This window comes from Elgaria multicarinata, chromosome 8, assembly GCF_023053635.1.
Source record: "Elgaria multicarinata webbii isolate HBS135686 ecotype San Diego chromosome 8, rElgMul1.1.pri, whole genome shotgun sequence".
In the NCBI taxonomy this organism is placed as follows: domain Eukaryota; kingdom Metazoa; phylum Chordata; class Lepidosauria; order Squamata; family Anguidae; genus Elgaria; species Elgaria multicarinata.
Window position 1 is genome coordinate 106,427,974 of NC_086178.1, and position 23,871 is coordinate 106,451,844.

Genomic DNA, 23,871 nt, shown 5'->3' on the forward strand with positions numbered 1-23,871 from the left:
TGCCCTGTACATCAGAGACTCATTAAAAACCATTGCCATGTGTACCTTAAAAGGAAGGAGTAAACTCAGAGACAACTTGCATAATTACCAGAGCCAAACTGCCTTCTCTGTCACTCCCTCTCTTCCTCCCAAAGGAGCAGCGCATTTGTCAAGCTGTCATGTGTTCCTTTCAATGATGCCTTGTGACTAAATTTGTGAAATACCACAGAACATTACCAAGGAAGCACTTTTGCATAGAATTGCCCGGTCTCATTTTTCAATTATATGCCAATTAGAAGCTGTACATTTTGTCTCCTGTCCCGATTCACATGAGTCACTTCAAAATGTTTAAATGATAAACACGTGGGAGGGGTGATGCTGTTTACTATTAGGGACATTTTATGTTCTAACTCGTAAACAGCTGTGATGGATTCTGTCCTACAAGCTGAGCTGGCAGGCTTCAATCTTCTGATTTTATTTCTATTTTTGTTTTATTGCCATCTCTTAATGTTGGGGGTGATGGGGGAACTAAGACAAACTCCCAAAGATCTGTGTCCGTGTGGATGGGTTTGCAAGAAGCTGCCTTAAAAGGGAATGTAACATTTGGTTGCTGGTTTACATAGTCAAGGAGAGACAGCTTATGCTGTATTGCTGACGTCACCCCCATATCTTGTATGCAACAGGAGACTGAGTTCCTACCCAATTGCAGCCCCTTTCCCCTTAAGGAATGAATTGTGTATGTCACACAGGCTTCATATATGCATGCTAAAATTCTTAATGGTGGCAGGCAGGAGTTTCAGCACATGCTAGGACATGTGAAGACATCCTCCGGCATCATCTAAATTTGACTGCAATAAAGAAATTTCATGGTGATGCTGTCTCTGACAGTGATTGACTGAGCTGCCCTCATGTCACAGAAGGCAGAAATGTCTCTGGTTACCATTGGCTGAGCAGCTCAAGTTTAGAGAAGATCAATGCAGGCAGTAGGGAAAGAGATACCAAAGAAGCAGGGGTCTAGGGAAGAATGGGTCCAGAGAACCAACGGAAAGCAAAAGCTGGGCCAGGGGTAGGAGAGTCTTATCCATAGGGGGAGAGCAGGGAGTGAAACATGCAGCCCTTTACTTTTGTGAGGGCAGATCAGCGCTGAACACCTTGTCCGGTGAGTAAAGCTGTGCACTGTGAGCCTGAGCCACTTCTGATGAGTTCTCTCCACAGCTATTCCTCATGGGCAGCTTTGAAACAGTGTAAACTCAGGATAGTAAACACGAGCCACTTGAGAAACCATACGGAGGACTGACGTGTCACCACTTTAACACCCATGTTTAGCAGTAGCCTTGAAATACTTGGGCCATAACGATGTGATTGTCTCTCTCTCTCACACACACACACACACACACACACACACACACATATATATTTGCAGCTGTTGACTGCCACATGTTTTCACTGGTTAGCTGGAAGAGGAGTGGAGGCGAGCAGTGGAGGTTGGTGGCTCCAAGTTCAGTGGGGCATGGATCCATTCTGCGTTTCAGGCAGAACCAGCCAGGACTCTAAGGGAGCTATCCATGATGCTGAGCCCATTTTGGAGGTAAGGCTCAGCACTTTGGATAACTCCTTTGGAGTTCCGACTGAAATCCAGAATGGATTCTCAGCCCCACCAAAATTGGAGTCACCAGCCTCCACGGGAGGAGAAAGCTGATCTCTACCCATAGCTCAGGAAAGCGTTCTCCCCTGATGCAAGGCAGCCAGAAACATGGGAATGTGCAAGGCTGTGTTTGCACTCACCATAATGGAACGCAGGGCAGAGGTTAGAAACAAGCAGGCAGAGTGGCCCATGTGGCGCTGTCCCAGAGTCAAGTATTAGCTCGATGCTGCCTCCTTTCCCTGACCAGAGACACAGAAAGCTGCCAGGCTCAGCCTCCTTTCACTGGCTGCTCTTCTTCTTTCGTTTTACACCAACTGGCTGCCCCTGTCCACAGTGTTCTGCCGCTGTACCGGCTGATGAGATTGCCTTGGCAACAGGGCCTTCTGTGTTCCAGAAGCCAACTGCCTCTACAGGATGCCTTCTCTGGGGCAGACCGTGTGGCAGGCCCAGCCACCACATTTTCAGTCCCATCTAGAATGGTTCATGTGTTAGAGCACTGGATGAAGGGGATGTGCTGCCATCAAGATCTAAACCAAATCAAGCAAGACAGGCTGAATTATCATGTGTGGAATAAATATGCTGAACTGGTTGACTTTCCCACCCTGATGCCCTCTTCTTGGGAGATCTGAACAATGATGGCTGGAGCTGAAGAGCCCAGTGCTGGGTCCATGTTTTGAGAGACTTTGGGACAAGACGCCCTCCATGGTCCCCTGCCCGAGTGAGTTCATTACCTCGCTTTTTTCTCTGCTGCATAATCACAGGTTGGGCTCCCTCTAGGCCCAGTCTCTACCAAGTGAGTGAAGGTATACTATCTCCTCACGCTTGTCACTGCTTGCGTACTTGAAGAGGGCAGGTGAACCAGCCATGGCAGCGAGGAGGAACAGGGCCGGGAGGCTCCAGGCATTGACAGTGGGCCCCTGGCAGGAGTGTGGGCCTCAGATGCCCAACAATGCCTGCCCCTGACCCCAGCCAAGGCTGGGTCATTGTCTTTTTGGAACTCTACCAAGTGATGCCCGGTGTATGAAGCCTTGTTTTACATACATTCGTTTAAACTTAAAGCAACTCTGTCCTGCCAAGCTTTTCAATTGTGAGTTTTTATTCTATACATGTTTTTTTAGGCATCTCCTTTAATGGCATCAAAGGACATCATTGTGTTTTTGTGGGTATTCTTGAACAATGCCCTTGGCTTTTGGAAAGGGCCAGAAGTTGGTATAGAAAAGTGTGTGCAATCCTCGGTAAGAATTTGCCCTCTAGTTATGCCGGTTGTTTTTAAACCTTTTCATTGTGAGACATAAACACCATCCTGCCGGCCAGTGTGCAATGTCAGATTAAGAATGTGTACTTAATTGTAAAACAACCAAACGAAAGGCTTCAAGCACAGTTGTGCAAGCTGGGACAACCTCTCTCCTTCCAAAGTTCACACTGTGTTCACTCAAATGTGCGGTACAGATATACAGCCTGATCCTATGCACCTAAAACGATTGACGCCAGTGGTCTTGGGCATGTCTAATAGCGCATGGGCTCAGGCTAGTGTGTGTTTGTGTGTGTGTGTGTGTTTAATGAGAAAGCCACATGGACACATTAAAAGGCCATTCTAAATGGCTCATGTTGCTTCCATTTTCCCCCCTCTGCTTTTGCAGGAAACTATGCCCCAGACACCAATATTTTCCAGCATGCTTGGTTCCGGATGTAGTGGGCAGGTGCAGCCAGATACAGGAGAGAGGAGCGGCGATCCTGTTTATCAGGATGGGAGTCTCATCTCTGGATCGCTGGAGTCCCTGATTGAGCGCCTGGTACCCACCACAGAATATTATCCAGATGTAAGTAGATGGTTGTGGTCTTGTCTTTTGCCAGAGTGTCATAGAAGAGCGCCCTGAAGGCACCAGCAGCTGCTGGGGGAGAAATGAATTATTCCCTGCTTGACACCCTTTCCTTTTATTCCTGATGTTGATAGAACGCAACAATTCCTGCTTTTGGAGAAGATTTTTCATTGTTTTAATGAAGCTTCTTCCATGGGAACACGGTGGGCATCTCTACACTATAAACTTAAAACTAGTCAAATGGTGATTCACTCCTTGGAAAATGTACTTTGTTGAGATAGGAATCTCTCTAACAGAGAGTTTTTACTACTCTCCAACTTCAATTCCTTCAATTATTTCGGGAAAACCATTCCACTAAAACTTGTTTAAAACCAATATATGCTTGCAGTGAAGACAGGCTCTCGTTGGTGGGTTATTTGCTTTCTTCGGTGGTCAGATCTGTTAGTATATACTCATTTGGAACTTTGGAGATTATACTATTTCAATTTGGACTGGGGGGACCTGGGTTCAAATCCCTGGTTAGCCATGACACTTATTTGGCAACCTTGGGCAAGTCACTATCTCCCAGTGAAGGTGCTTTGTAAAATTGTTGTGAGGATAAACTACACCACCCCAAGCTCCTTGGAGGAAGGGCAGGATACAGATGTGATAAGTCAACAATACTGGGGAGGTGTATTTAGATAACACAATAAATGCAGATGTGTTGAATCTGATGTTTATAAAATGCACTTTAAAATTTGGCAGGGAAGTGTACATATTGAAGTTTCCAAAATTCAGTAATGGAGCGTGCTAACTACCATATCTCCGGGTGATTTGATTGTGCATGTCATTGTACAACAGTGAGCTTAACTCACCAAAAATAAAAATGTATTTTCATCTGAAAAATGTTGGAGAATATGTACTCGTGGTCTGGGATGAGGCTTGGCAGGGGCTTAAGCATCTTGGTGTGCATACTGCTTTGACTGTTAAGGGTATATGAAATGGTATTTTACTCCTTGCAAGCCAGAATCTCTCTCTGAATATAAATCGCAGTAACTAGCACAGAAATAAAATAAACGGAAAGTTTCACTTAGAGCATAACAATATTTTTTTGTCAGCCATGCTGGAGAGTAGCAGGAAAGCTGCAAGAGAGGTGGAAAGGGAGAAAGAAAGAGTTACGTGCAGCTCCACTGAGGCTTGTTTGCGTAGAGGGAAATATGTGTGCTCACAAGACAACAGCTTTCTGGAGGTTAGGAATGGAATGTACTTAGCAGCAACCTCTGATGCCCACTGCAAGAAATCGTTTCTTCAAATATTCAAACAAACAAAATGTTTCAGAATGAGCAGCTTGAGATGAAGGGAGAAAAATTTCCTTCTTCCCCAGAAGATCCACATTCTTGGTCTTTAAGTAACAGTTACTATTTTAGTCTTGTCTTTTACTCGTTGTCTCCCTAGCCTCCCTCCTCTAATTGAACATGTCTCTTAGCAACAAGTGTAGGAGCTATAGGAATCCACTTCTGTCTTTCCAATTTTAGCTCCCCAAACCTCCTTTTGTATCATCTTAAGTTCTTAGAAAGGTTTATGGAATTCCCCCCCCCCCCACACACACACACTCTTTACCCGCTTTTCCCCAAATTTCTGTTGGCTTCTGAAAAATCATTGGGGCATAATTTTCAACCCCAAAGTTCAAGGTTTCTCTCTGTTTGCACAATCACAGCAGCTGGAAAAAGTGTCACTGCAGTCACAAGCATCATGGCAGCCACATACTGCTTCCATCTGTTTGCTGGTTTACGCAAATGTTGTGCCATATGAATGGTGCCCACTGCTTGAGGGGAGATCACCATCTGGTGTGAACTGTCTCTGGATCGAAAAATTGGACCATTTGATCAGCAGCCTCGCATGATGCAGTTCTGTGCATCTCCAGATGGTTGTCAGGAGTTGACAGTGTGAATGCTCTCCTTCATATAAAAACTCCATGCACTTTGTTAGAAGAAAGCATTCCAGGATTTGCCTGGACTTGGTTGCTTTCTGCATGTGTATATAGGTTTTCTTTTCATATAGGGCAACTATTCTACCTTTAATCCAGGGTGCATTCTAGCAACATGTATTGATATATGAAATTTATGATGTGATTTTCATTATAAAATAATCCCAAAGTAGGATGCAACTAATACAACACAGTAAAATCAAACCACGTCCACCCCCCACCCACCCACCCACCCCTCAAACCCAGCAACAACAGTCAAACAAGGGAGAACAGTGACACAGATAAATAACCATTTATATGATGCAGTAAAACCAGTCAAAAGCCTGGATGAACAAATGGGTTTTTAGTTGGCGCTGAAAGCTTGTGAGACTAGACACTAGCCATATATGACTGGGGAGCACGTTCCACAAACAGGGTGCCTGTATCCAGGAAACGGTCTCGCGTGTTGCCACATATCAAACTCCAAGCTAATGCAGCTCCGTGAAGAGGGCATCCCCACTTGATCTTCATATACATAAGGGAGAAGGCGCTCCATCAGATATCCCAGCCCTAAGCCATCTCGAGCTTTATATTTCAGCACAGGCACTTTGATCTTGACTCGGTAGCTTATTGGCAGCAGTGCAACTCCTTAGCACACAACTGCTAAAATAGTAAATGATATTTAAACAGACATTTTATATAACTTATCATATATTAAACATGGGAATACAATGATAATTCACAAAAAACAGTCAGTTTTGCAATAATCAGATGGCTGTCAAGAGGCAGTTGGACAGCCGTTCGTCAGGTGTGCTTTAAGGTAGATTCCTGCATTGAGCAGGGGGTTGGACTCAATGGCCTTATAGGCCCCCTTCCAACTCTACTATTCTATGATTCAGAACTGATATAATACATTCCCAGTAAGCTGTCATTTGTGGGTCTGCTGGTTCCTTCTTTCTGTACACATATGAGTCTGTTAAAAGGGTAAACAACATACATACCCCTTGCAACCACTGAAACATTATCAGGCAGACCGCACCCTTTTCTTGCTCCAATCCCTTATTTATTTTTTTGTTTAGTGTCAAAGAAAAGCCTGTCAGCTGCATGTACACTTGAGAATATGATTTGCTACCCATCCTAAGAAACGAAACACTGTGTCCTGTTTTTAAAAGAGAACCCAACTGGCTTTTCAACTCTTAACATTTCTGAGTTCATCGTCGACGTTATTCGAAGGCTGGCTGAAGTTTGTCCCTTTTAAGGGCAACGCATTTAGAGGAATGCAGGACGTTAAGTGCCCTCCCGTGGGAATGTGCACTTTGCATTCAAATGCCGTTCATCACAGGCCACTAAAATAAGCCCATCAGCTGATTCCTTCCAGCTCACGGTGTGCAGCTTTCCTTGCCGGACAAGTTGTTCAGTGCTGCTCCGCCCTCACAAAAATAAGGGGCTGCATGTTTCACTCCCTGGATAAGATTCCAGCGCTGCAGGTTCGCTGGGGCTTGTAGGGGCACAAATCACAGAGGAGGCCGGCGCAGTAGGGTGGGTGGCTGAGGATTAGCCAGCTGCCCTTTTCTCAAATTACCGCAGCGTTGTTCTCCCACCTCTTCTAACAAGATGCTGGGAAAACAGAGGTGGTGATAATGGAGGAGTAGGCTGCATGGCCAGTTGGAGAGGGAACGGAACTGGTGGCTTGAGCTGCCTGCCTAGCTGACATGTGAGGAAAATTGAATTTCTTTCTCTTTAGGTGGGAGGGCAGGAAGCAGAGGGGGAAATAAACTGGGGGAACTGGATCTATAGAAGGGAAAGCAGAGGCTGTGTGCCAGTTCCTGGGAAAGGTGAACAGGAGGGTGCTATTGCATTAGGGTCCTCTTGTGAGCTTCTCGTGGGCATCTGGTTGGCAGACAGAATGCTGGACTAGAGAGGGCTTGGGCATGATTGATTGTTCATATGAAAGGATTTGGGGGAGGAGAATCTGGAACTGGGAACTGAATTGGGGGAAACTAGTTGAAAGGGAAATGGTTTCAGAGAGACTGGCATTTGGGTTGAGGGCCTCACCTCTGCCTTGTATGCTTTTTCTAGTCTCTTTGGCAAGCCCCGTTTCTCTTGGCTTCCCTGCTTTGCCTTCTGTGAAACAGCTGTTCTGTTGCAGCAGCAGATGTGGGGGGCAAAGGAACGCCTTGGGGTTTGGAACTCACACCCCACTTCCAATTTATATTTAATTTGTGACACTGGGCAAATCTCTTCACCAATCTACATAGAATCCAGCACTTGATTTCCAGATAAGCCAGTCAAATGCATCTGGTAAGCTTACAAGCAAGAACGGAGGCTACATCCCTTCTCTGCTGTCCCCAGCCACTGGCCTTCAAGGATATACTACCTCTGAACACGGAGGGTCCATTTAGCTATGGTGGCTGATAGCAGGTGCTTCCATAGGCAATGCTGGGGTGGAGCAGGTAGGAGGAGCTTTTGGTGAATGGTAGAAAGGGGTGCGGTGGTGTGAGTGGCATCCTCAGGTTTTGGAGGCACCCTGAAAATGTGGTGGAGGGAGGTCTTTGGACTCAGAGCTACATTGGGAGCAAATAGGAAGATTCTGGTACTGGATTGAGGCCCCAGTTGTCTAGAGAAATGCCCGATTCTCTAGGTGTTAAAAAAAAAAACACCACCTAACACTCACGTCCTAACTATGGACACAATATCAACAGATCCACCTGCAACTTTGGCAGAAGAGCATATTTTGTAACAATCTGTGGGTGGGTGTAGCTTTTGGGCTGCCTGCTTGTAAGCATTTATAGCATTTGTCGGCGTGGGCTGGTTTTCTTCTTTTGTAGGGCTGTAGTGCAAAGCTTTTCAAGTTGCCCATCCAGATAGTGCTGCCTATACCATGCCACACTGCAGATAGAAGCGTCTGGGTACATGTTGGAACCCTCTTCCCCTTGCATGCATTCGGGAGTCATTCACTGCAGCTCTTTGGGAAGGATGGCCCACACGCCTTCCTCCGTGTTTTAATTCACTTTCCTACATTCCTTTTATCACAGGGGAGCCAATTCAGATTTGATGGAGGGCATGTCTTCCAACTTTCTCAAAGGAGTCCATCACAATGCATGGAGGAGGGCCCATTTAAAATTATTCCCACATAAAAGCCGTCATGCATACCCTAAGGAAGACACAGTGGATTTTGATACAGGGATACTATTGTTCCCTAACATGCATTCTTAATTGTTCTAGTCCCAGGAGCAGACTATACTAGATCTCTATTCATTTGCTACTACGGCCTTTCCTTCTAGGAGCTCATGGCAAGGTTTTAGCCTCATGGCAACACCACTAGAAATGTTTTGCTTGCACAAGGCTATCCCTTGAGCTTTCTTGCTGAATTGGAATTTAAACCTGGATTTCTCAAATTCACACTCAACAACACTCTAAAAACTGCCCCTCACTGGTTTGTGGAACCCTAACTAGCACTGAATGCTGCTGCTTCTCTAAGCCAGTAAACTTTTGTGATATTTGCATGCAGAGTTTTTTTCTTCTTCTACAGAAGTGTTTAGTCCTGGGTTTTCCCAGGTATTCCCCCTTTGCTCTGAGCGCCTGGGATCTGCTGCACATATGTGCCTTTGTGGCTTGCAAACACTCTGACCAGAAGAAGATGGGGAAATGACACTAGCCACTAATTAATTTGTGAGTGAAACGAAACATGCTGGTCTCAGTACAGAAACGCTCAAGGAGACACTAATCTCTGGCCTGTGCAAACATCAGTTGTGGTGGCAAAGTTGTTACTATACTGGGTTGTACTCTTTGAGACTCCAGGTAGTAGCGGGTGGGGAGAACCAATATTGAACACTCTACCACAAAACATGCACATTGAAACTAACATGTCAAAGTGAAGGTTGGGCAAGAACTCTTCCCTGAGACCCACTTTGTGTAGCCTTAGAACAGGACACTGGCTTGTCTTTCAAATCAAACCAATTAGGATGTGTTTGGGCAAGTTTATGTCTCCTGAATGTGTACTGTAGATCACTTTCCACACTAATAATAATAATAATAATAATAATAATAATAATAATAATAATAATCTGCTTCAGATTTTTTTTAAAAAAGTCAAGGCACTTAAAGAACAGATTTTCATGATTTCCCCATTAAGTGTAGTAGTCCAACATCTTAAGAAGACTCCCTGATGGTGATAAATGTGGAAATTGGTGACCTTTTCTGTATTAGCAGCCTTGATTATCAGTGGCTGTCATCCTATTGCCTCTGAAGAGCAAGGATTCTGACTTGAGTTACCTCGGAACTGCTTTAGATCACAATTTCCTGCTTTATGCAGACAGTTCAGGCCTAAACTAGAATTAGTGCGGAGGATGGAATTATAACTTTCTGCCTTCAAAAGAATGTGGCCCGGCTTATTGGAATAAGGGTCATTGACAGGGCAGAGCTGCTTACATGCCAGCTTTTATTCTGCTAACATGTAGTAATACTCTTGCACAATATATGCCAACACTACTGTTCCCAGTTTCCTCCAATAGAGTGAGGGGAAATGCAGTTTCCTCAAGAGAAACCAGTACAGTTCTTCCCAATTCCACGCATGGGATGGGAGATGGAACAAAGCAGCCATGACTTGACACCTTGCCTGGAGGGAAAAGTATTCAGACGTTGTTAGATACATCCCTTCAATACCCGTCAATGATTCACAGATAAAAAAATAGGAACGGTTTTGTGAGACCCCTTTCTCAGACTAACAGTTCTTCTACACGAGGCATTTATTGTGTGCTCGTGATTTCTTTGTCACAGCTGTTTATGGCTTCTTTAGATGATGTCATGATCCTCCAGTCTCGCTTCTGTTTTTGAAGAGCATTTCCCTGGGATTTTTTAGAGCAGCGGTAATATTTCTGAGAGTGAAAGAAATACTTGTGTATTTTTGTTGTTGTTGTTGTTATTTCGCTATAGCCACTTAGAAGCTATGTAGAAGGAATGGAAAAGCTCTTGGTGTAGAGCTCCCAATGAAACCAAAAGTAGATACAGCCATTAACAGCCTCTAAGGATCACTGTCTAAGGTTACTTCTCCCCATTTGTAAAATACTGAAAGTTTCTCTCCAGTATCTTGCGCTTCTTTACTCTGTAAGACTGTCTTCTACCAGCTTCTGAAGTAGGTCCAGCAAACAGATCATCAAAACAGACCATAATAGTTTCATCTTTTAAAAGATTTTCTTTTTTATGCCCATAGTGAATCTATTATTATTTATTTATATAGCACCATCAGTGTACATGGTGCTGTACAGAGTAAAACAATAAAATAGCAAAACCCTGCCACATAGGCTTACATTCTAATAGAATCATTATAAAACAAGAAGGAGAAGCAAATGCACCAAACAGGCACAGGGTAGAGTAAAACTAATAGTATAAAAGTAAGATCAAAATCAAATTTTAAAAGCTTTAGAAAAAAGAAAAGGTTTTGCTGAGCTTTAAATACTGCGATTGAACTTGTAGTTCTCAAATGTTCTGGAAGAGCGTTCCAGGCATAAGGGGCAGCAGAAGAAAATGGATGAAGCCGAGCAAGGGAAGTAGAGACCCTTGGGCAGGTAAGAAACATGGCATCAGAGGAGCGAAGAGCACGAGCGGGGCAATAGTGTGAGATGAGAGAGGAGAGATAGGAAGGAGCTAGACAGTGAAAAGCTTTGTAGGTCAACAGGAGAAGTTTATATTGGATTCTGAGGTGAATTGGGAGCCAATGAAGAGATTTCAGAAGTGGAGTAACATGGTCAGAGTGGCGAGGCAAGAAGATGATCTTAGCTGCAGAGTGGTGAACAGAAACCAACAAACTAACGTGAGAAGAAGGAAGGCCAATGAGAAGAAGGTTACAGTAGTCCAACCGAGAAATAACCAATGCATGAACAAGAGTCTTGGCAGAAGAGACAAAAATGATCGAATCTTGGCAATATTATACAGGAAAAAATGACAGGATTTAGCTACTGCCTCAATATGAGGAATAAAGAAGAGCGAGGAGTCAAATATAAAGCCAAGACTACGAGCTTCCTTAACTGGAATAAGTGTAACATCATTGACAGTAAGAGAGAATGAGAGATGAGGAGAAGGTTTAGGAGGAAAAACAAGCAATTCAGTCTTTGCCATATTAAGTTTCAAACGACGACGAAGCAACCAAGCTGACATTTCTGAAAGACATGCCGAGATACGATCGTGAACATCAGGAGAAAGATCCGGAGAAGAAAGATATAATTGTGTATCATCGGCATACAGATGATATTGGAGGCCATGAGATTGAATAAGATTACCCAAGGGCAACATGTATAAAGAAAACAACAACAGGGAGTAGTGACAAGTTGAACACATTCAGTAACGTTTTACTATCAGGACCATGGTTTGGAGATGGATGTGGAAGGAAAGAGGCAATATGTGTGCATTGGCAAGTTTGTGCACTGTAATTTCATCTGCTTGAGCTCTCTTCACCCCTACACACCTCAAAGATTAAAGGGCCAAGCTAGATAGTCCAAGGGAGATAAAACGCTGTCTCCTGGTGAGTCCTCGTTGCTTACTGGAAAAGCAGACTCAGAAGCTGTGATTGTGAGTGGAAGATTGACGTTGGGGGAGAGATGCTTAACTTTTTCCATTTATCCCCCTCCACATTGCTGTTTTGCTCCCAGGACAAAAAATAGATGGGGTCTCTCTCTATATATTTTCCTTTGTAGGGGGAAAAAAGCAGCTTGAGGGGTGATTTTGAGCAGACAAATATCAGGAAGAGAAAAGGTTCAACAGCCCCTGTGCTGGCCTTCCCTCTGCTCAAATGGGCACCTGCCTACAGGTGTTTTTTCAAAAACTCAGCCGTCAATTCACCATATTCCTGTATATGAGCAGTTTGGCCCTAAGCTACAGGGACTTGTGTTTCTCCAAGCTCATCTTAAAGTTCAATTAGCAATAACCCTTTTGCGCCTGCTCCCTTCTCCTGTGATGAGTTCCAGTTCTCCAATATGTGCTGCTCCTGCTATGGATAATTCTTCTGTTCTCAAGTCAATTTAAGGTGTTGGTAATTCATTTAGTTCTGAATTGCCTTAGAAATAATTGCTATTAAAATAATAATAATAATAATAACAACAACAGCAACAACAACAACAGCAACCAATGTGTGACTGATAGCCCTGATGGTTGTGTGCTACCTCTAGTATTTGAGGCAATAAGCCTGTGTGCACCAGTTGCTGGGGAACATGGGTGGGAGGGTGCTGTTGCACCATGTCCTGTTTGTTCATCCCTGGCCGATGGCTGGTTGGCCACTGTGTGAACAGAGTGCTGGACTAGATGGACCCTGGGTCTGATCCAGCATCAGGGCACTTCTTATGTTCTTATGATAAATTCAGTGGACAATTAAGTCTATAGCATGCAAGGCTGTCAAAAGGGGCATTTCTACATTACTTGGCACTATCTTCAAGGGTTGTAGTCTGTTCATAGAAACACACTGGCAGGCACGGATCTCGCAGCCACCACCCAAAGATTTGGCATGAACGCAGTAACTCTACACTTTGTACAGTAGCATGGCAATTAAATTTACAAGTGCCATTTGCTCACAACAACATGCCTGCCTAGCTGCCCGCCCACTCAGACCTGCGCTAGTCATTTGTGGCACTGATCGCCCCAAAAGAAAAACAGTTGTCTTACAAAAACTCCCTTGTCTGGTAACTTGGAGGCAATTCTTACTCTCCAAAAGCAACCGAGTGAGTTGCTGTTTACCAGCTTGTTGCACAAAATTGGCATAACAGGAGTATGTGCTTAGGGCCCAGAAGAAAACAAATAATTACCTAAGATTTCCCCAGGCTAAAATCAGAAGTATTTATAACACCAGTAAAAACAAAGGTGTGAGGCCATAATAATATATTGTAACCTTCCCATGTCTGGTGCCTCCAGATGGGACTAAAACTCCCTGGCTGGGGCTGATGGGAGCTGAAGTCACAAACATCTCAGCTTCCCTCAACATCCTGAGGTTGGGACGGGGGGAGTTATATAGAAGGACACATTGTACAACTGGGCAAATTTGCTGAATCGGTAGCAGTATCTGGGTTCAGTTCAGCACAGAATATGTTGTTTAAATAACATCATTATCCCAACGGAGAAGAAACCAATATTGTTTATTAGCACCAAAATTAATATAATAACCCTACTTTAAATGCTCAGTTCCACCTAACTCAGCTTTTGAGGCTCTTAAGAAGTTCAGTTCCTGGATAAAATATTTAAAGTTTGCATTCTCAGATGTTCAGTTATCTAAGGCTCTAATCCTGTACACACTTACCTGGGAGTAAGACCCATTGAACAGACATGCATAGGACTGAACTTTAAATTACAATGCTAATTTAAAAACTGAATTCTAAATCATATATGTATATATTTTGGTCTCGCAAAACCTGCTCATGTAATGAGAAAATAGGTACTGTTTCCATTGGAGCTCTCATTCCCTCCAGTGGTGCTCATGTAGAAGAACTTACTACTGGACTTGTGGCCTACAGCTTTTTATAGTGAATTTGAGAGGTTATGCAAACATTCATTAACCATATTGTCACATTCTTTGCAAGAGGCCCAACTTAAAATTTGGGGACTGAAGAATGTTGAAACTTTAATTCATGGTTGTATCTACATGCCAGTACCATTCAACACTAATTTATACTATCTGCATCTTCTTCCTGGGGGCCAACCCCAGGTCTTAAGCAAAGGTCCCTACTGACTCCCAGAGCTAATCGCTGGCTTTGGAAGGCAGACTGAGTCAAGCCTTGTTGCAACACTGATTGTGGGAAAATGGCACTGGAAGAAAGACAGAAAAGCTTCTGAATGGCAAGTGTGGCTTTGGTTTGGAAGAGATGCACAGAAGCTTTTTGTGAGCAAAAGTATAAACAGGAAACTTCAAAGAAGCAGGGCAGTAAAAGTAATGGGGCTGAAAGAGACCCAGTGTCCCTGCCATCCCATTTTACTGCCCCGTTGATTATAGCTACTTGTGTAGATTTTGTGTGGCATTTTGAGACAACAAATACTTTGAGAATGTTGAAATAAGACAACCATTAACAGCCTCTGAAAGATAACACACTTTCCCTTTTCTTTTTGCACTTACTGGAAATGGATGGGGGAATTGCTTCTTTCTGAAAAGAAGCAGCCAGCTAGGTAGTATAAGGGATAAGAGGGTTGAATTTCAGTTCCAGTTCTGGATCAATCACGAAGTTCACTGGGTAACTTTGGGTCAGTCACTCTCTTTCAGCCTGATCTACCTCAGTAGGTGGTTGTTAGGATAACATGGGATAGTTCCACTGTATGCCACCCCCTTTGTGGGGAGTCACAGTATGAATCTAATTTATTAACTGATAATGCAATTTATGAAAGAAAACCAAACCTTTGGATGCTTCTAGTGGCAATTCCCTACCAGAACCAAAACTTCAGATGATGTGTAACTATGGATGGGTGAGCATGTGACATTTGAACCTGTTGAGGTTCTGTCCATAGTTAGACCAAAGGTTTATCACTGGATTGTCCAGGGGTCAAACCTGTTCATCTAGGTGACACACAGGGGATCCAGTGCTCAGGCAGGGGCGAACCCTGGATGATCTCAGGATAAACCTTAGGTCTAGCTGTGGCCTCTCTGAATTCTTCTCTGAAGCTTCTTTCATCTCATTTACATTCCCAAACATGAGTATCTTTTTTTAAAAAAAAAACCAGGGAAAATCCAGAATTTTTAAAATGTGCCTTTTCCCCAGTTGCTGTAGGACCATTGCAGCATCCCCATCTGCTCAACCTCTCTGTGTTGGATACAACATGTTCACAAGTCGGGCCATGTGTATAATCTTTGCCACTGATTTTGAGGACTAAGTTGTGTGCTTTATGAGACCCATGTACATGGATCTCTGTTGGCCTGCCTGATAAACAGAGTCAAGTCTGAAGCAAGAAAGAGACATGGGCCAGGGACAGCATGGTCATATGTGATCCACTTGCCCTGCAGTCCATTTTCAACATGGGCATTTGCCTTAAGTTTTTCAATCACCCATTTTCTTTTCTGGTTAGCCAAGATTTTTCCCATTGCAACCCAAAGGTAAAGATATGAAAACAAAAAACAAAAGCTCTCTGCAAACAATAGTTACAGTGATGTGAAAGAATTCAGTTCTTCTTGGCTGCATTCTGCCATTACAGAAACTTTGGGGAAACAAATCACAGCCTTTGTACATTTCTCCTCAAACTACAGGGGGCAAAATAAACATCCCTTGAGCGTCTTCATGTGACTTTGTCCTCAGGACCAAAAGATGAACGGGGCAGAAAACAAATCCTCATTCACTGAGAGTTGAGGAGTGAGAGAAGGCACAGTGTGTGAGGAGTGGTGAATGGAGAGTTTGTGGCTTTGCTGAGCAATGGCATTGGCACACAGGATCAGGGATTTCTGAAGAGGTTATTTGGGAATTATTCTGCTAATGATTCTAATCTTTGCAATGAGAAAGTTCAGATTAAGTTCTCCAGAACCTGCTCAGCTAAACCTTCCCGTAATCACTTTCAAGCCCTTACTAAATATACTGGAACTTGTACTTTCTAGAAAAAAAGAAGAAATCATTGGGCTTTAGGAGTGCCCTGGAACAGCTACTAACAGTGCTTCATAACACCACTTCATGCATGGCTACTTGGAAGTAAATCCCACTGAGTTCAATAGGTCTTTCTCCCAAGTAAATGTGCACAGGACTGCAACCTTGTAAAGAATTCAGGAACACATATGTCACTCTGATTCCACCAGGACTAAAAGATGTTAACAGGAGTTCTATCCTGCAACCCTAAACTAGAAGTGCATCTGATTCATATCAATGGAGCCTGGTTCACACATGCTTGTTCAACACCTGAGGGCTGCGGCAAGTAAGGTGGGACCATCAAAGAACTATCACCACCAACAGAAACTGAATTATAAACCCGTTGGGGGCATTCAGAGTGTGTAGACACACATTCTCAAAGGTTTAGTCAATTTTGGCTGGTAATTACCAAAATGATGATACCACTGATCAAATCCTTAGAAGAAACCTATTGTCACTGTATAGCTTTCTGCAATAAAATCCCTATTCATATGCCCTTTTTGTCTCTCTCTCCCCATCCCTCCAACACAGAGGACATATATCTTCACCTTCTTACTGAGCTCCCGAGTCTTCATTCACCCTCATGAGCTCCTAGCTAAAGTGGGGCAACTCTGCCTTAAACAGAAGCAGCAACTAGAGACTGGAGTTGAGGCAGACAAGGTATGTGACAAAGCTTTTCTCTGGTTTTACCAGCAATGTGCCTTCTTTCCTCCCATGGAGAAATTTGTGTAAGTTATTGCCAAGTAGTTTTTTTCTGGCTACTGGGCATAAGCTTAATAGACACCATCCCCTGGTCTCCAACTCTAGGCTACCTGTGTTGCGTTTGGTTTTGACTGTGCTACATTTATACTTACTGATTTGAACTTTCTTGACACAACATTGTGGCCGTGGGTATGAGAAGTCAAGCTCCTCATTTCTTTTGTACTCTGAAAAAAGCCTGTTTTCATGCCAAATGCAGTTACATCATGATAAACATGACCATGTGAATCTGCCTTGAAACAGGTATCTGGGAATTTCACCCTAAGAGTCTGTTTTGAGTGTACAACTTAGATATGACTCAAACATATTCAGAAACTTTGGCCTTAGCTAGACCTGAGGTTTATCCCAGGATCGTCCCGGGGTCATCCCTGTTCATGTAAATGACACACAGGATATCCTGGGAGCAGGCAGGGACAATCCTGGGATAAACCTTAGGTCTAGCTAAGGCCTTAAAAGATATTCTGAAAAATGCCACTGTTGTTTTAGAAGAACACTGTTCTTGGATAGTTTAGCATTTAACAAAGGGTAGTAGCCAGTGCTGGCACTGTGCTGGCACCAATGACATTGTACTAGCATAAACTAATGCCAGCACACCAACGTTAGCACTTGCTAGGCAAAGGGGGAAAGTGGTGATTTGTCCTTGAATTTCAGTGACAAATTTATTTTCAAGACAATATTTGAAAAAAAGTAATTGATATGATTTGCTGTCACACCTCAGGGAAGTTACCATTACCTATTCTTACCTAATAATTAGATTTAAGGCACCATTTTCTCTGCATTTTGTATCTTTAGAGCTTTTTTTAAGAAGACCAGTTCTCATTTTAAATCCTGCAATAAGGAATAGTAAGTTTTGAAAGGTCACAGTTCTGTTGATCTAAAGTTACTACATTGCAAAATAGCTGATGTGCACAAACTCCAAATGCTCTAATAAAGGTATCTATATAAACATATTATAAAATCAAAAGCTGGCTGGGTAGCGTGTGAGCAGAAACTCTGGCAAGAAGCCAGATGTTGTGGTTATGTGTTCTAATACTTATAATTCCTGCTTCAATGACGTCACCAGCTACTAGCAAAACCTCACAGAAAATGTTTCAAGACACAAGCTGGCAGATTAAAAACAAACTTTAGCACTGTTCAGATCCACTTGGGAGGCTTTGGCTGGTTTATTTGACAAGGAGAGGTTCTCAGAGTTTTAAAATGCAAAGTTTTAATAAACATGTCAGTGGGCACCCTGCCAAAAAGCGAGTTATTGTTAGAAGAGTACAAAATACAAAACGAAAAGGAACCCAGTATTGTCCTACTTGGGAAACAACCAGAATGTAATATTGAGCGAGAATCAAAACAAGGGCTGGAATAGTAGAACCTCAGAGCCTTCATGATTGGCAGCACACACCCGAATCAGTAAAATAAAAGTGTGCTTTTTCACTTCTCAGTTCCGGGCCCCCTCGGGATATCTCAAGATATCAGAAGTAAACAGAATTATTTTTAAAGACACTTTTAGCAACTTACGGGTTACTTTGTTATAAAACTGAGAACACACACCTGAATTGAGACTGGGTGAGTTGTACAGCAAGGGCATGAGAATGGAACCCATTTACCACATTTTGTGTTGGGTGCCTGTCTCTAGCCAAAGACATTTTCACAAAGGGATTTCCATCTTTCATATCCCTTATCCAGCCCCATTTTCCAAGGGTGTCCAAAGCCTGTGCAGTGCATCGGTAAGGCGGCTGATTGCGTGAATGAGTTACAGGCCATTCCTGTATGAACAGGCTCAATGGCTGTTTCAAAAGTTGAAGGCCCTGCCGAAGCACTGGAGAGGCTTTCTAGCAAAAGCCAAAAGCTTCCTCCAAGTATGTCCTGATACGGGCAATCAGGGGCTCTGTCTATTATTTATACTTCATTAAAATATCACATGCTCGCATATGGATATCGAGCATTTGCTTTGAATTGTAGGCTCATTATTATTTTTATTATTATTTTATTATTATATTTATTTATATCCCGCCTTTTTCCCAGTACTGGAACTCAAATCCTTTTGTTGTTCCACTATATCATGCCCCAAATCTCTTTCTAATTCTAGTTTATGTCTGTGGAGTCTGTCGCACATTCAGCTGCCAGTCAACAAGTGTACATCGATCATGTACAGCAAAATGAAGGGATAAGTAGGCATGTGTGAATCTGGTCTTTGTAAAGTTAGGAGGCATGATTGGCTAGTACCCCACTGCCATCCCTCAAAAGACGGCTGGCAAGTCCCTTTCCCCCAGCTGTTGCTCCCTCCCAGGGTGGATAAAAATCAATGATTTTAAAAAAAAATCATTTTTTTTATTTTAATCGTATTTTTTTATTTAAATTGGATATTTTTTTAATAAAATGCTTTTTGAGAAAAAATCTATCTAAAGATAGTTTTCTATTTAAGATACATTATAGTCCAAAGGTTATTCATCATGAAATAAGGATTAGTTTTTAATTATGTAGCGTGAGGCTGTTTAATTTTTTTGGTAAATGAATTCCATTCATCCATTCACAATGTCATGCTCTTCCAGAGGTTTCTGTAAGATTATTTTTCTCCTTCCAATAAAGTACAGCAGAAAAGTTGTCCAAATATGTATGATTAACCTATTAAACTGGAGATAGTTCACCTCACAATAATTTCATAATTATCTATCTATGATGTGTTTCTAATAGTATAACCAAATCAGTATTTTTTGATATAACTGTAAAACTAATCTGAAAAGTTGTTATTCTAAAAATGAAACCTTCATCTGGTTATAAATATTAAGATTATACCAGCAAGAATGAGTCTTTGGTAACTCTGAGTTGTGTAAAATATAGCGAGGAAGAATGCATTTTTCGGTGTTTGGGGGGGGAAGTCTCATGATTAAATTGAGTCTTTCTGAGTTGTGATTTAAATCGTGATTTAAATCGAATTGATTTAAATCAAATCCACCCTGCTCCCTCCATACATCCCTCCAGCCTTGGCCAGAGTGGGGACAGACGGTCACGCCAAAGAGGCCGGATCTGACCCAGGGACTGCCTGTTCTTGCCTATTCTCACCTTCAACTTTGCGTCCGTTGGGTGACAGATCCGTTCTGCCCCACCATCCTTTTCTAGCATTTGCATCTCGAGTGATATGATTATAAATTCATATCCCAAGCAAATTGCTACAACTCCTGCAGATTGCATTTTAAGCGAGCTGTTAAGAATCAGCAAAGAGCAGCTGGGTTATTAAAAAGTCCCTGGTATGCTGGAATCTAAAGATGACTTTCCTTGTGCAAAGCATTTCCTTGTGTAGGAAATTCTCAGAAGGCATCTTCCTCTTTCTCCCAAAGGGGAACCTGCTTGCTTGGCATCCCCTAGAGCTCTGTAAATTCCAGCCAAGGGTGGAAATCCCGGAAGGAATAACCCTTCCCCAGTTTGCACGGGGTGGAGGTGGGCGGGGAAAAACTTTCAGGAACTTTTTCAGCTGACCTGATCAGAATGACAAAGGAAATTGCTGCTCCTCAGAGCTTTGTTAAGAGCAATATTTCTTCTTCTGCTTAGAGCAAAAATTAAACCATTTCCTCTCTCTGAGAACTGGTTTTTAATTAAATGTCATTTGGTCATGCTACTAGCAGTATAATAACAGCAGCAGCAGCAGCAGCAACAATAACAACAACAAAAGAGCCATTAGAAATAATGACCAAGGAGGATTTGGGAAGTCCCCACCCTCCAAAGCATGGATGAAGCTCGAATGACTCAGTAATGAAGGAAGTGTAATTTCCACCTCTCTCCAACAATGCCCTGTTGGAACGTGCTGGTGGTTCCTTCTTTGACCACTGAACATGGACTCAAACCAATATGCAATAAAGCTGGAGTTGTCGTCTTGCCACATGATACATGATTACTGTGTAAAAAGTTGTGTGTGTTCCTAACATAGTGAACGGACTGGAATGCACGTTTGAAAAGTGCTGGAAAGGAGCACAAGTTCAAAATTCAGGAGCTAGGTTGTTGATGGGCATTCGCTGCCGAAATCTTATCACCTGTCTTCAAATACCTGCATTGGTTCGAAGGACACAAAAAGCTGCCTTCTTCTGAGTCAGACCATTGGTCTGTCTAGCCCAGTACTGTCAACACTGACTGGCAGCAGCTTGCCAGGGTTTCAGGCCGGAGTCTTGCCCAGCCTAACTTGGAGATGACAGAAATAGAATCTGGGACCTTTTATCGGCAAAGCCGGGGCTGTCCCACATCCCTTCCCTTTTCACCAGTTTGGCACTTTGTTTCCCAGCCCAAGATGCTGTGCCGATTTTGACTTTTAAAGCCAAAGGGGCTAGATCTCAGGCTTTTTCTGACGTGAGGCCTCTCCCACCCACCCCGAATTCTCCGCACAGAGAAATGCACCTGGCAGGATCTTTTGCAAGTTTTTCTTTGACTGCTGCTTATGTGTACATGGAGACTGGGGGTGGGGGCAACCTCTTTTGGGGCCAGGTTGTTCCCTGGACCAAGTTGGGCTCCAGCTCTACCCCAAAGCCCTGCCCCCTTCCATGATGTCATTGGTGTTATCCCTGCCCACTTCTTCCCCATGCAGAGATAGACATGGAGTTCCATGCCTGTCCCTGAATGGAAAACAACGCAACCAGTGAACACAGGAGCCAGCACCTGCAAGCGCAGGCCCAGTGCGGGGGTATCCCCTTGTTATCTCCAGAGATCGGAGAGTACAAGGGGATTCCTCTTCCCAGGCCAGGGAGTGCGGCAAGGGGAGGGGCCCCTGGAGGGTGCCCAACCCTCTGCGGACTCAATTGAGAAACCCCTAGGTCTGGACTAGGCCCACGGACTTGCAGTTGCCCTCCCCTGACATAGACAGTTGAGAGAGTTAAGTGGCCCCTGCATACATCTTTCTAGGACAAACTCACGTAGCCGTGGGTGTGGTGAGCCAAGCATTTGTACATATCTGCCATCTTTCTTTTTAATGTTCTAATGTATTCAGAAAGAAAGAAAGATTGTAAGGTCAGCTAAAGCTCTTGCGCAATGTTCTTCACTGAAAGGCTCGAGTCATTTGTGCCTCCCAGTCACCACCCTCTCTCTCTGTTTCTCTCTCTCTCTCCAGTAGCTGCTTATTCTCAGCAGAAGCTCTCTAGCTTTGCCTTGCTGTTTGCTCTAGTGGCAGGCGGGCTGCTGTGATCTCGGCTACCCCAGGAGGCTTAGGGGGTGGAGGTGTCAGGAGGCCTGCTGCTCATTAGCTGTAAGGTGGCTGGATGGGTGGGTGGGACAGGAGAATGCAGGAGCAATCAGCCAACTAGTTGTGGGGCAGTGGGGAGAGTCTAAGAGGCAAGGAGCAACGTGATTGGCTAGTTGCCATGCCATGAGATACTGGAGGCACGGAAAATTGAATGTGTGAGCAAGACTGAAAGCCATGTGGGCCTGTGCTGGGAGATTTTGCAGCACCGAATAAGGAGACACACTTTCTCACTAACAACAACAACAAAAAAAAGATCCACCCCAATCCAAGGGCCAATTGAGCTTGTCAGAATTTGCCTGCCTGGTGACTGATTTGTTTCAATGACATATAGGGGGATGGGGAGGATAGGCCTGAAAATGTCTCCAGCTGAGTCCATCACTGCTTATGGGGTGGAGGAAGAGGCCCTCCCCAGCCCAGGAAAGCCCCCCCCCCTCCTCAAGTGGCCCCAATAGTAGGGCCTGGAGCTCTCCTGCTTGAAACAGTAGTGAAGGTCGCTGCTGCAGCCCAATGCAACTTAACATTGCTTTTGTTTTTTTGTATGTGTCCCAGTTAATGATTCAAAGGTTTGGCACTTGGAGCATCATCTGGTTACCCAAAGGTCTTGGTCAAGGAAGGTCTTTGGAATTTTGATTAACCTCTCTATGTTCTTTCCTAGGCAAAGCTCAAGTCCTTTGCGGCCAAGATCATTCAGCTCCTGAAGGAATGGACTGAAACATTCCCCTATGACTTCCAGGATGAGAAATCTATGAAAGAGCTAAAGGAAATTGCTCACAGGATAACACAGTGTGATGAGGTAAGGCAGAAAAAACTGACACAGGTGAAAGAATAACCACCACTGGTACCCGACCTATCATTTATCTTGTCTTGTTGAGGATATTGATTGGAAGCCTGTTTCCTAGACAGCAATGAGGCTCAACAACTGCTGTCCATCACCTGTCCAAAACTTTAGGACCTAAAGGGTAGAACAAGAGCTGAGGAGTTTGCTCCTCAACATTTCAGGGATCTCTTACTTTTTCCTTCAGTTTTCTGTACAGTTTTCCCATCACCACCACTAAGTAACTCAGGCGGCCTGCTACCTTTGGCAAACCGTAGCTGCTACAGGGCTCACCCACCACTTGTGTAACAGATTTAGCATTTCCGAAATGAACAGAAATGCTCACTTTTGGAACTGGGCAGGTCGGCAGAGCTTACAGAAGGCAGTGGGCCCATCTCACGGTTGGGTGGCCATTTTGTTTACCAAACCGTGTAGGAGAAAAAGCCAGGATCCTAATCGCCCTCAGTGATGTACCAGGAGTGCTTGGAACCTTTTCATTTTGCCCTTTTAGCAGCGGCTCCTCCGTTCCTTGAAAAGATTCTCTTCTCCAAAGTCCAGGGGAACCTCTGAAGCATCCTAAGTACAGTTAGGCATATAGCCTAAGTAGTATAAAGGGAAAAGAAAGCAAAAAGACCTTGTCTTTTAAAAAGAATTCTTCTGAATCTATTTTGAGTTTGGTCACAGGGCTTTAAGGGTGGTTGGATACGTGCTTGTTAAAAAATGCCATGACTAAAGACTGGAGCGCATAATGAGGCAATTCTTAGATCTTAAAGGTGTTGTCAGGAGTGGCCCAACAAGTTTCTGAATGTTAGCAATGTTGCTTACCTGCATGTCATTAAGAGGTCACACCCTGAGGGCAAGAGGATATGATGAAGTTTAGACTGTGGGTTTTTAGAAGCATGTGTGCAATGCACATGCTCCACATTAAAACAAACACAATTTGACCTCCTTTCATGTTCAGTTTTAATTATGTGAATGATGGTTTCCCAAACAGGAGGAAACACCTTCTCCTCCTTGCCCCCACATTAATTGATGACATCCTATCTGATTACATAAACAAAATATCATAAAAATAATAAAATCACCTGCTTCTGAGACTGTCCGTCAGCCATCTGCT

General features: G+C 43.6%; 1 protein-coding gene across 3 annotated transcripts in view; it reads left to right on the forward strand.

Moving 5' to 3' along the window:
* Positions 1-23,871, forward strand: part of RASGEF1A (RasGEF domain family member 1A) — a 297,650-nt gene that overhangs the window by 256,692 nt on the left and 17,087 nt on the right. For 2 of the 3 annotated variants that reach the window (XM_063133155.1, XM_063133157.1), the window contains 3 exons: positions 3,265-3,444; positions 16,498-16,626; positions 22,596-22,733. In XM_063133155.1, coding sequence (XP_062989225.1) covers positions 3,265-3,444; positions 16,498-16,626; positions 22,596-22,733 — 447 coding nt within the window. Of the gene's footprint in view, positions 1-2,278; positions 2,343-3,264; positions 3,445-16,497; positions 16,627-22,595; positions 22,734-23,871 lie in introns of those variants that run through there. The other variant, XM_063133158.1, reaches the window with a different exon arrangement.